At 52.0% G+C, this 12,774-nt stretch overlaps 3 protein-coding genes across 3 annotated transcripts; 2 read left to right on the top strand and 1 right to left on the bottom strand.

Annotated features, from left to right (window-relative positions):
• Positions 1 to 517: 517 nt before the first annotated feature.
• STEHIDRAFT_139093 (uncharacterized protein) lies at positions 518 to 3,206 on the bottom strand (the record flags this gene model as incomplete). Its single annotated transcript, XM_007303580.1, has 11 exons — positions 2,922 to 3,206; positions 2,807 to 2,857; positions 2,537 to 2,732; positions 2,319 to 2,474; positions 2,201 to 2,263; positions 2,068 to 2,151; positions 1,830 to 2,003; positions 1,746 to 1,770; positions 1,084 to 1,680; positions 551 to 1,018; positions 518 to 530 (listed from the first exon to the last, which is right to left on the bottom strand). The coding sequence occupies exons 1-11, from the start codon at positions 3,189 to 3,191 to the stop codon at positions 518 to 520; spliced, it is 2,097 nt and encodes a 698-aa protein (XP_007303642.1). The 5' UTR covers positions 3,192 to 3,206.
• Positions 3,207 to 4,021: 815 nt separating this feature from the next.
• On the top strand, positions 4,022 to 5,739 carry STEHIDRAFT_110614 (uncharacterized protein; the record flags this gene model as incomplete). Its single annotated transcript, XM_007303579.1, has 7 exons — positions 4,022 to 4,086; positions 4,292 to 4,307; positions 4,487 to 4,610; positions 4,655 to 4,921; positions 5,135 to 5,220; positions 5,334 to 5,408; positions 5,485 to 5,739. 7 exons carry the CDS (start codon positions 4,022 to 4,024, stop codon positions 5,737 to 5,739), a joined length of 888 nt encoding a protein of 295 aa, XP_007303641.1.
• Positions 5,740 to 7,087: 1,348 nt separating this feature from the next.
• STEHIDRAFT_139092 (uncharacterized protein) lies at positions 7,088 to 12,759 on the top strand. The gene is made up of 14 exons (XM_007303578.1): positions 7,088 to 7,329; positions 7,478 to 7,554; positions 7,577 to 7,600; positions 7,809 to 7,836; positions 7,906 to 8,224; positions 8,286 to 8,297; positions 8,368 to 9,183; positions 9,253 to 9,262; positions 9,357 to 9,448; positions 9,515 to 9,623; positions 9,690 to 9,905; positions 9,988 to 10,193; positions 10,310 to 10,441; positions 10,518 to 12,759. Exons 1-14 carry the CDS (start codon positions 7,208 to 7,210, stop codon positions 12,204 to 12,206), a joined length of 3,852 nt encoding a protein of 1,283 aa, XP_007303640.1. The 5' UTR covers positions 7,088 to 7,207; the 3' UTR covers positions 12,207 to 12,759.
• The last annotated feature ends 15 nt before the right edge of the window (positions 12,760 to 12,774 follow it).

Raw genomic sequence — 12,774 nt, 5'->3', positions numbered from 1 at the left:
TGATGCAGTGTGGATGGCACTCCCACCAGCCTCGTCTTGTGCATTCACATTGGCCCCATTTTCAAGCAGCAGCTGCACAATGGCTTGGTGACCCATCACTGATGCAGTGTGGATGGCACTCATACCAGCCTTATCTTGTGCATTTGCGTCAGCCCCATTCTCAAGCAGTAACTGCACAATGGCTTGGTGACCGTTCGCTGATGCAGTGTGGATGGCACTCCCACCAGCCTTATCTTGTGCATTTGCGTCAGCCCCATTCTCAAGCAGAATGGAGGCTATTGGCAGTGAGCCATGCAATGCTGCACAGTATAAACAATTTCCCACTTTGAGTCTGTCCCTCTGAGCATAATCCCATTGAGGTCCCCAATACATATTATACCAATCACTGTGCTCCTTAGCAAAAATGGAGAATGAGAGTATGGTAGATTTATTAAGGGAAGAAGCATAAGACACTTGTGATGCATGTAGTGACCAATATTGAGCTGTGTAGGAAAATAGGGGGAAGTAGATTGCATGACTAGGTGGTGTTTCTGATATCTGCATGATATACACCAAGCAAGCATGAACAATGGCTGCATGAGCAAGTTGAGCCTCCAGGTAGAAGTGTGATGCAGCACTGCTTCTAATGCGTTCTGCAACAAGATATTCCTTGACCGAAAAATGGGCTAACTGAAGGGTATTCTTGCCATCAGATGTGAGTGAAACTATTAGTGTGGAGCATATGCCCAACACATCTTCTGAGTTTGGAAGGCGATCAGCAGCAACAAATGATGGGTCCTCCTCAGAGGAGAATGCTAAGGTCTCTGCAACCTGCTTAACAGACAAAGGTTCTACCGAAAAAGCTAGCCAGAGTAACATTTGTCGAGCATATTTTCGGCTTGGTGAATCATAGATGCTCTTCAGAATACGCTCATAAGTTTCATCGAGTGTCTCAGGCAGAGTGTGGAGAGCTTGACGGAGAGATGCCGGACCAACACATTTACGGAGTTCTTCAAGCTGGCAGTACACCCAGCGAAACCTGACACAGAAAACATCATTCAACATCAGCATTGAATAGATTAACTAATGATAATATCAACGTACATGCCATGAGCACCTCGGACTAATGTGTCCTCAATCTCGGCTAGCTCATTGGGTGGCCATCTTCGAAAATTGGAGTGCTCCTTATGTATCGCAGAACTAATGTAGCGACGGATATCATCGCTAGGCCCGAGCTCAGTACCAAGTTGAATCCGTGATGCAGAAGGAATTAGACGGTCAAGACGCTGTTTGATATCGTGCTCTGGGCGACTCGTCAGGAGCACATGAGTGTTTGAACACAGCGACCATTCACATAAATCTGTCAGAAACTGGAAGACATTGCTCCACTGATCTGTCGCGCACTCATCGAGAGCGTCTATGACAAGATAGCTGATCTCAAAGGACTCGAGCATGTCTTGAAGAGTGGACTTTAATCCTATAAGTGAGAAGCCTCTCTGCCCGAGGCACTGTTGGTGAAGGCTCCGAAGAGTATCCGGGATATCGGGGCAGTGATCAAGAAGCCGCCTGATGAGTGAGAGAATCAGGCTCTCGCAAGTCTGCTTTGCGGGATCACGGAAGTCAAAGTAGTGATAAGCGAGAGCAGCAGACCCTCGAGGTTTGGTGGCGACAACATAGTCGAGCATGTCAATCACGGTAGAGCTAGTAAGGTGAACCCATGAAAGTATTTAGCGAGCAAAGGAGCCATCAAACCTTCATGAACTCACCTGAGAACGGTCTTGCCCCAGCCCGCTGCACGCCCACATACGTCAATAGTCGAGCAGCAAGTACATGGAGAAAGCATAACTCACGACCACCCGACAGCCACATAGCCGATCCATCCTCATTCTTCCAATTCAGAAAGGTGGAAGACTCAATGAACCATGCACCAGACCCGCTCATGCGCTTCTCGCGTGCCGCGTTCTGATTCCTAGAAACTTCCGGAGCAGACAGCCAGTCGACCAGTTCCTTTCGCTCTTGATTGTCTATAGAATGGACATGCGCCCTAGGTCAATATGTTGATCGTGCCCAAGCAATGTAGACATTCACACTCGAGAGCCCTGAGCCGGCTGTCTTCGCGGCAAACAGCGGACCGGATCTCCTCCAGTGCGGAGCGCGATGAAGATGAATCGTCTGCGAAGGACGTCAGTTTCATATACAACCATTACTGGCAAAGACTGACCGTGCAGCCTCGTAAAAGCCTCGCTAATATTGATCAACATATTTCTCGTATCGTCGGATCCCTCTGGAGACTGAATTATTAGCAAGATTGTTTAAATGTACGGGGTGATACCACGCACCCACGGCGAGCTCACACAGCTTGCTCAGAATGTCGTTGGTCACGACGCGTGTCGTCGCGGAGACTAGCTGATGCTCTTGACTGGTCAATCGCGCTAATTTATCGAGAGCTTGCTGTACGTCGCCGTTCTTCCCTACCAGTGCCTTGAAAAATTGCACTATGCAAAATGGATGCGCGGTTACACGAGTTGATACAAAGTAGATGATAGAATAAACTCACGTGTTCGTCCATTCTTGATGCGCTTGGTCGCCAGTCCGAGTATAGTGAGCATGTGCGCAAGGGCCTGTACCATGATCTCCCTGATCGCCGGCGTGGGTTCGTGCACAAGATGGATCTCGTAGCGTTGAAGCATGTAGGAAAGACTCTCGAACAAGTCAATGATGGAATCATAGCTCTTCTCGACGTCTTTGGCAGCCTGATAGACAACGATACGTTGAACCAGAGTTACTCTCGAATGGTTGAAGGTAAACCGAGAAGGTAGGGACGTACTGCAATAAGTCCGCTGATTGCAAAGAAGATGGGTTTCGCCACTGATGCATGCTGAGTGAAGACAGCGTACGGTTAGCGTCTGGATACGACTGATACGAGGAAGATAACCACTGACCGGTGCAAGCGCCGCTCCTTCGCCCATCGTGTCCGCGAAGCGCTTGATGAGATTGACCAGAGGATCGAGAACGTCAAAGATCTGCTTTCTCTTCTTTCTGAAGGCAGTAAAATCTTTCTGGCGTTCGTCCACATTCTTCATGAGACCCTCCATGTCGTTAGGAATATTGCTTGGATTTCCTATTGTGTTTCCGGACTCGTTCTTGTACTTCTCCACGGCATCGTCCCATATCTTGTGAAATGTATCTACCCCAGCCTGTCGGATAGACATGATGAGAGCGGGGTGAAAGCGAGAGTTGTGTGGTGCAGAAGTGATGGTGGTGGTATGGGAGAGAGAGAGAGAGAGAGAGAGAGAGAGTTGGGACAGAGCGTATCGTTCAGAGCGTGTGAACCTCGAGCTGTGTTACATGGAGGCTATGTACTCGCACGGACGGCATCGGATAGCATTTATAGCTCTTGTATCGCCCGTCTCTATGAGCAGAAGAGCGGAGATGAAGGCAAACTATGGTGGCGTGGTCCTAGTGATGAGCGAGTGCCAATGCGTGTACATAGAGAGCATAGGCGTACCTCGCCGAAAACCTTCGCAGATGACGGGTATGATTCGTTGTATAGGTTTTGATGGGCATGAATTGCGAGTACATGTTACATTGTTAGGATGGAGCGCGCAATGCACCCTAACACACCCTGCTACCTTACCCGTATCGGTGGCGTGGACGAAGCGGAGACCTGCGGAGACCCAACCTGACGGTCAGTAGAGGCGCATGGCATATGCGGGGCATGAACTCTGTGGCAACCTTAAGCCCCGCCTCCTTTCACCTCCTGTTCTACTTTAATTCGGAAGAGTATCTCACCGAATTCTGACTCGGAGTGATATGTGTAGGTACTTGGCGGCACACCCAACGTTTGTTTTTGTGGACGCGAGTCGTAACGAGAAGCCTTGGACGAGACAGCGATGCTGTAGCCTGCAGTGCCAGGTACTTGCTACAGATGGTTCATCGCAGAATCGAAGGTTGATCCGAGTCTTTACCTATCGCCGTATTCTCTATCTCCAATATAATCTAACCCAACAATAGACCTGCTTCTGGGCTCGAGCGAAGGCTCATGTACTGGTCTGTACTAGGATGCATCATCGGCGTTCAGTACGTCCACGAGTGGTTCGTGTTATGGTGCGTAATCGTCTCTCTCTCGTCACACATTCCACATTCTATCCTGCTTTATGTGCGTTCCGAGAATTCTCGGATCTCCATCTCTTGTCATTTTTCCGTACTGCGATCCATGCAGTGTCATCCGAGCCTTTATCCTACCCCACCCCATTCCCGTGCCCCTTCGTCCAACACAACTTGAATATAACCATGAATCCTAAACCCCCAGGATCCCATTCTACGAAGTACCTCATCAAAACGCTTCTTTTCCTCTATCTCGCCCTCCCACAAACGCACGGTTCGACCTACATCTAAGACTACCAATCACACCTCCGCCCCCTGCTCACGACCCACGAATCCCAAATTGGCGCCGCCCTCGCTCAATTGAAAACGCGCGTCCTCGTCTTCCTTATTGAAACTCTAGGAATTCTTCGCTGTTTCTCTTGGGAATGCTGCCCGCCCTGGTTCATCATCCGCAGCGGTGGGTGCTGGTGCTGGTGCGGGACGCGTCTTTGGTGGTGCTGGTGCTCGTGGTGTGGCGGTGGGCGGTCCGCCTCCGAGTATGCGAGACCTAGCGTCGTGACTTGCGCAGATGCTGGGGAGTCTGTGCTATGGAGGACTTATGGGCCTGCTATCATCGCCGGTGGTGCTGATTTGCTGCACCGACGCAAGGAAGTGGAGAAGGTGACCAGGCGTTCAGATGGTGCTTGCTGTGCTCGTCGACGTCCAACCTCTTTCCTTCAACTGAAAAAAATCGATCGCGCCTCTCTTCTCACTCTCAGGGTCACTAGTACTGCTCACTTCACATTCGCTTTCTCGGCATGGCATACAGACTGGACCACTGGCAATTACACTCTTTGTACGTATTCGTGTTCGTGCGGCTCATTGTGTACATACATAAATCAACGTCCGATTCAGCTGCGGTGCAGCGCTGTACAGATTGACAATGGGTATGAACTCGAATGTTTTCTCTGAGTATGATGACCATGGTCTCGTCTTAGGCTGAATCGTCTTTCAATGATATGTATGGTTGACAGCGGCGTCTATCCGAGTCCAACGAATGTCGTCACAGCAGTTTACTGGTTTGGAATCAAACTCGAAGCTTTCAACCTCGTTCTTTGCTCCTTCGAGCTTAGACTAAAGACCTTACCGGCCGCGGTGAGTAGCTGCACGAGAAGACGAGAAGCATATGCCTCGCCCTCACTGTTCCGAGATTCCCAATCAGATTGACTTTTTGTTTGAAATTCGTGAGTGCTACTAGTACTAGGAAGGAATTGGAAGGAAGTGTGGTATGCGGTATTAGTACCGTGGCGTACCCGAGGCTTGGCCGAGGGGTTGACCGGGTTGTGTGTGTAGGTATGGATGGGCGGCGTCGCCGTGATTATAATTTGCATGTAGTTCACTGCGTTCAAACTGTGGCAGCATTCCCGAGTCTACTTCACTGCGATGTTATTCTCGAAGCCAGTGCATCTATTATACAAGTCCGCCACTGTATCGAGTATGCAGATCCACGAACCCGGGCCCGATGAAGTCCGCACCGCTCAAGCCTCGACGACGTCGCATCTTTTCCCTGCGAAGATCCGTGGACTGATTCCTGGTGGCAATGGATCTTCTGTCATCCAGGGAAACGTTGATCATACTCAATTCGTGGCGCTCGTTCAGACGTTCTGGTTCTAGTGGGTTCTTTCAAAGCATTGGAGCGTAAGCGCGCATATTTATACCGACTCCGAGGTCAGTGATACAGAGACCGTTCGTACGTACAACTAACTTTGCGACTACGACAACAAAAGCTTCTGCAAAGGACCGTTCCCGAAGAGGAAAACAAAACGGGCTCGGAAGCAAAAGTGCAGGGTGAACTTTTCCTTCCGTAGACCGTAAGAACGTCGTTCTTTGCGCCCATTGTCCAACCTGCTTCGGCATGCAGACTACCTCTTGCAGACAGTCTATTTGAATGCCTGGTATTCGGGAACGCGGGTCGAGATCCACGAGAAAATCCGCGGCGAGTTGCAAGCTAGGTCATTCGGAGCCGTAGATTACCTCACCTGTCAGGTCCCTTCAAGCTCAAGATTGATGAAGAGCCAAGACTGAATACGCCTCAGAGGAACTGAGATAATCAGGCCGAGAGAACGAGGAGTCGTCGTAAATATGCGTTCAGTGGCGCAATAAGCAAACGAGTCGTTGCGATAGTGACGAGCCGAAAACCTAATCCAGGAAAGCGCAAACATGGCGACGAGGTCCAAAGGGGGATAAACAGCACCGCGGAGCGCAGGATTCGAGGAAGGACGCATGTGCAGTCCGATTTATACATCCGTGCACGCGCAAGCATCGAGGTCGTCCAGTTCCGGGAAAGGAGATGTCTTTGTGCAGGTTCCTTCGGGAGGCGATATGCAGGAAGGCCTCGGACACCAGGGACACCGTCAATGCAATATATACTATCGATGCAATTAAAGGCTGCCAGCCTTTTCGTGCCACTACGCGCTTCCTAGCTTCAATGGCCAAGTGTCCGTATGGGAAGCCTTGCGTTGCTAATTGACAGAGATTATCAAAGAAGCGTGGGGCGGGGACGAGTCGGGCAGCTGAAGAGGAAGTCGAGGGGAAGGATGTGGAAGAATGACCGACGTTTTGCGGGGGAATTGCTGTCGATTGGGTAAGAAGATCGTCGAGAGCAAAGTTGGATCATTCAGCGCAGTATTTCGAGTTGCCGAACGCCTCGGACGACTGTAGTGTAAGTTGCAAGTAATGTCGAGGGAAATGGACTCGTCAGACGACGATGGCATGAGTTGCGAGTCGGGGTAAATCCTGACAAAATATCGAGTCGAGGCCGCGTGGAGTGTGCCGCTGAGTTGGCGGAGATCGAATTAGGAAGGAAGTCGGGGCGGGATCGAGCGCCGCCCGATTGGATCTGAAATGGGGCACGGATGGGAATTGATCGCCTGCAGAGGCAGTCTCATTCGCTCTCCCCAATTTCTTCTTCCAGTCCCGATGTCCTTTATAAACAACCTGCCTCGAGCCCATCACCCACTTTGACCCCCGCACCCTTCCTTGTCCACACCACCACCACCGTCGCGTCGTCATCCTCGTCATCGTCAACAACCTCGAGCTACCAGTCTTCCCGCCACAGAATTCACTGACTCATTCGTCGCCCATGCCGGCGAACGCGAACGCTCGCTCCGGTGTACCCCAAGAGAAAGACCCAGCGTCGACAAAGGCGCGTGAGCAGGAATGGAAACGTGCGAGAGGTGCCATAAGTTGTGCAGAGTGTAGAAGGTCTGTTCACGGTCTGTAATGACCCATTGCCGTTCGCAATCAACTCCTACCGTCCAATGCGACCCCCCAGACGGTTACATGGAGAACTGGCGCACGGCGTACCCACCCATCTTCTCTCGCTCGGGCTGACAATGGTTCAAAACTGCAGGCTCAAGCTAAAATGTGACAAGACTGTACCGTGCTCCTCTTGCAAACGAAGAGGATGTGCTCCTATCTGTCCCAACGGTGCGTGCATAATATTCTCTAGCAAGTAGCCGGTTTGCAATACACCGTGAGCACCTGGTCATCGCTGCTATCTCCGTCATGCTTCGTCCGTGTAATCGACGCCTCGTCTCTTGCAATCTTCTGCCATCGCTTCGCTCACCATCATCCTGTCAATGTGTTTACCCGAAACGCAATATATCCAATTGTATCCCTCTTTCGGACGTAGCGGTGAACATTGCTGATCTTTGGTGCTTCTGCGTTTCCAATTTCTCCAGGCAGCCTCGTCACAGGCCAAGGCACTCGGTAAGCGAACCCCTCCCCTGTTGGACTGCGAGACTTTATCAACGGTGCAGTCTCCCGCTCTCCGTGCAGCTTTGTTCTGGCCGACACCGACCGATTACACAACAAAATAACGGAAATGAGCACACGGATACGTCAGCTCGAGGATGCTCTCGCGCTCTCCCACTTCAACAGTTCTCGAGACCCGCATCCTCTCCTTAGCCGTGAAAACCTCAAAGTCAAGTCAATCATCGACTTGCACGCCGCACCCAACGCAGGCCCTCTTGATGGCGAAACGAACGGCGAGGGCGAGGGAGATGGAGACGACACCCCGTCCCTCGATATTTTTGGTACTCTGGCACTGAGAGATGACGGCGGCTCGACATTTTATGGGCGTTCTGCAGGTCAGGAGGTATGATCGTCTCACACACTGATACGCTCTCCTTGCGAACGCTGACGGTTGGTATCGGCAGAGTCTTCTTCTGGTAGGTATCTCCATTGGTTGCGAGCTATTCACACGCAATGCCGCTCACTTTTTTCAATCGTCTCGTCTAGGGAGAAAGCGACACGCCGGAAGGGAGCCCTGCTGGATTTCAAGACGGCGAGTCGAGTCCATCCATTGCCAACGTCGCTTCTCTGGCGGAGGTAGCCGCTACTGCGGGAACATCTACCGGCCTTCCTACCCACGTCCTCCAAGTTTCGTCCGCTTTCCCAGATGCATCTGTCAGCATGCCCCGGTACACTCTGGAGGCCTATCTTCCGCCATACGCACGGGCAGTCGAACTGATTGCGCTCTATCTCGAGATTGGGCCTTGGTTCTTCGGAGCAGTCAAGGAGCGGCAACTGAACGAGGAACTTATTCCTATGTTCTATCCGCTGGACTGCAGAGCCGAAGATACCTACTCCTCCCCCTCGGCCTCAGGTTCTACGTATTCTGCACAGAGCCCTAGCAACAATTCTGACACCCAAGGGCAGACTCCTAGCAGTACATCGGCCCAGCCCAGTTCAGCAGCTCAGTCTCCTGCTGCGGCGTTTACTCCCGGTTCAACAGGAGGTGCCTCTCAATCGACCTCCAGCTCTTCCCTACCGGACCCGACTCCTCACGATCTCTCGCTTCTCTTTATCATCTTCTGCTTCGGGGCTCTGGTCGACGAAAATCTTCCGGCTGCACCTAACAATCCAGAGGCGGAGCGTTATTTCCTGTTGACGAGGGCTGCATTGGCGCTCGACCCGGTTTTGGATAGGGCGCCGGCAGTGAGCACGGTCCAGGCGTTGAGCATGATGGCGATCTATAATGGCCTGGTGGCGAATGAGACGAGTATCGAGAGCACGTGGGCGTATTGGGGGCTCGCCGCGAAGTTGTGTCAGAGTGTGAGTTTATCATCCAACTAACGGCGCGCCTCCATGACTCTGAGATGCTTACCGACCATACCCATGCAGATAGGACTCCGTACGTTCTTCCCTTCGTCTGTCATATATGAGGTGAAATTGATAGGCTGACGTATTGGTGCACTCGTTCTATCACTGTTGGCTGGCTGCCACAGACCGTGATTGCGCGAGATGGAAGCTGTCTCCGGCCGAAGTGCAAAAGCGGAGGGCTTTGTTCTGGGAGCTCTTCATCACTGACTGTTGGCAGGTACGTATCTTTCACTTTTCCCCATCTCGCTTGATAAGTGTCTGACTCACCCCGAAATATATACAGAGTCTTGCGACGGGCCGCCTGCCAACTTTCGCGTTAGCCTTTGTGGACTGTGAGCTTCCGCAGGATACTGAACAGACCTTATCAAATGATGGGAAGCCACAACATTCATGTACGCTTCACCCTCCCTATATATATCAACTTTCTCCTTCGGGGTATTGACTTCCGTATCTGTCAGTTCCGTACTGGAAAGCTTTGTTCGGGAAACAGTGCGTCTCTGCCGTCGTCACAGGCATTCTCACAGCGCGCCCGCCAAAGTACTCCGTCATCGTCGAGGTCGACAGACAGGTGCGGGACCTGGACTTGCCACAATATGCCGTCGATCCACCGCCGAGGGGTGCGGGTCTGAGTGTGACGATGCAACATTATATGCCCATCAATTATTTCCATTTCAGTATGTCTCCTTCATTCCTTCCTCCCTGCCTTCCTTCCTTTCATCCCGCTGACTTTGGACGTTCAATGTTGCATTCGTGAAGCGCTCATCTACACCCACCGCACGTTCTTTGCGCAAGGGCTCTGCGACCAACCGCTCGACCCGCTGAAGTCACAGTATGCGCCGAGTATATTGGCGGGGTATAGGAGCTCTTGTGATTTGTTGTTGTTGTTGAGGGAGCAGTTCACGTTGTTTCCGGCGAGGATAGCGAGGTTCTGGGTGTTGTGGACCCATGCGTTTTCGGCGTCGGTGAGTCTCGATCTCATACCGTCGATCTATTTTCCTTGGGACTTCTAGTCTAGGATATATTGAACACCGCTGGATATATGGAACGCTGCTGACGGGAGAGCTCTTTGGTTGGTTAGGTCATGCTCGCGCTGATCCCCGTCCGCGCACCACAGTCGAAACTGGCACATACGGCTCTTATGGAACTCAAGCTCGCCTCTGATCTCTTCGAGGAAGCCGCTCCGTACGGCGGGCGCGCGGGGAAGATGTTGGTATGTATTCGTGGAGCTTTATTACTCGGTTCCGCGGATAATCATCGCTGACCGTGCTTCCGCTTAACCTTTGCAGCCAGTCGTAAAGCGCCACCTCTCGAAAGCGTACAATTCCTTCCAGACCGCCCGTTCGCAGCTATCCAAGACGCCCGAGGGAATCTTTGCGCATCCCGATCGGGACGAATTTTCGATGTTCTCTGGGGTTACGCATACGGTCAATACGCGTGCGAAGATGCAGCCTCCGAGGCTGAAGATCACAGGGAAGAGTTCGTCGACACCTGCATCTACGTCGGGAGGTTCAGGTTCGGCGCATGGATCGCAGACTGGTACGCCTAGTACGACTATGCATACGCCTGATATGGAGCACCCTGAGGCACAATCACAATCGCAGCAAGGACAAGGACACAATCAGCTTCGGGCTCAGAGCCAAGGTCATTCAAGTCATAGTCAAAGCCCGAGTATGGATACCGATAGTGCTCAAGGCCAGGCAGCGGAGCCATCGCACGTACAGAATCAAGCTCATACTCAAGCTCATCAGCATCCGTACGAGGGAGACTACGCTCGTACCCAATCTCAATCTCAGGACCAACAACAAATCCTCCAGTACCCCGAATATCCCGAACAACACGCCATGGTCGTCGAGCCGCCAGTGGTGGCGTGGGGCCAGGCGCATCTGCATGCGTCGCTCGTCAACCAGCTCGCGACGTTCGACGGGACTTTGGATGCGCAGATTAGTAGTGGGGCGGCGCAGCCGGGGGTGTGGCAGGGTATGCCGGCTGTTATGGATGTCGGTCATGGTCATGGCGGAGGTGGGGGTGGAGGTGGACATGGAGACGGTGGTGGGAGGATGGAAATGAGTTCGTTCGTGGATCATCATCGTCAACAGGGCGGCGGTGAGGCTGGTGGTCACAGTCAGGTTCCGTCGTATTCGCAGGTGGCGCCCATGCAGCACGTACCGGCCCAGGCTCAGGCTTTGGTGCCACATCAATCGCATGCTGTTTATGACCCGCGGCAACAGCAGCAGGTTCATTCGACGTATGAGAGTGGTGTTGAACGTGGAGCGCCGTCTGGAATACCGTCGTCGTATCCCGCCCATTATGACCACCATCCTCAGCATCCTCACACTCAAGACGGACAGGGGTACACTCAGCACCAGTATTCTTCGACTTCGTACTCCGCCTCTTCTTACGATGCCGGACCTTCACATTCGCATTCACATTCACAGCATCAGCCACCACCATCGGACTCGTATCAGCATCAACATCAACAGCAGTATCATGTGCAGTATATCCAGCATCCTTCTGGCCAGTCACAACAGCATCAACATCCACATTCGCATTCGCAAGGACAGCATCATCTTCGGAGTCGACCGTCATACCAGGATATGTCGTCGAATTCAGCAACGGCGACATATGCGCCTTATTCCCAAGCGTCCACGTCTACGTATTCTGCGTCGACGGATTACGGTGTTCCGGCCCCTGACTCTGCAATGAGTGAAGTGCCACCACATAACACGACTGGTCCCGCTTCTGGTCATGGTCCCGTCCCAGATGCACACCAACATCAGCAACAGCGGATATGGAACGTCCCGCACAGCGAGCTGCAGAATTATGCGAGACCGCCTAGGGATAAAGCACGGGACAGCGCGGTGCGGATGAGCGGGGATTTGAGCTTGACGGAGGCGTGGAGTGCGTTTATGAGTCAGAATTTGGATGTGCCGGGTGGTCCAGGCGGTCCCCCGGCGGGGATTCAGGGGAGGCGGTAACAACAGTACTCGGGAGGAACGACTTTTCCCCTAGCTTTAGAGCTCCGAGCTTCAGTGCTATGGAAGGTCGATTGGATGGATTCTGCGTCATGGACGTTCGTGTTTTTCTTTCTGTGTCTTGGCTGTTACGTAGGATTTGCATGTTTTCTTGTCTCGTTGCATCTGATATGTTCGTGAATCGTGTGCATTTATATACTCTTGTCTGTGTTTCTATCCATCTATCTCTTTTCTGAATCTCTTGCGTTTTTCCCTACACATTCAGTCCAACATCAATCTCCCTTCCCATCATGACATGCTTTATGCATACAGTAATTGCATCGTATCGTATCGTTCTCGTGCTCGTGTTCTTCATTTGGCTGCGTCACTTGTTTGAAGTTGTGCATCATGTACTTTATACTCTTTGCCTCATCTGTACCTCTTGCGGAATGGTAATTTCTTGGAGTTGTTGTTCGTTGCGGTGAGCCCTTTGGTGGCACGTTGGACGGGCGAATGAGAGGTTTTTGTAGTGCGTGTAGCTACTGTACTCATCGGCATGAATGCACACCGTTTTCTCATTGGGATATAGTAT

This window comes from Stereum hirsutum (genome assembly GCF_000264905.1).
Source record: "Stereum hirsutum FP-91666 SS1 unplaced genomic scaffold STEHIscaffold_6, whole genome shotgun sequence".
Classification (NCBI taxonomy): domain Eukaryota; kingdom Fungi; phylum Basidiomycota; class Agaricomycetes; order Russulales; family Stereaceae; genus Stereum; species Stereum hirsutum.
This window is presented reverse-complemented; position numbering and strand designations above follow the sequence as displayed.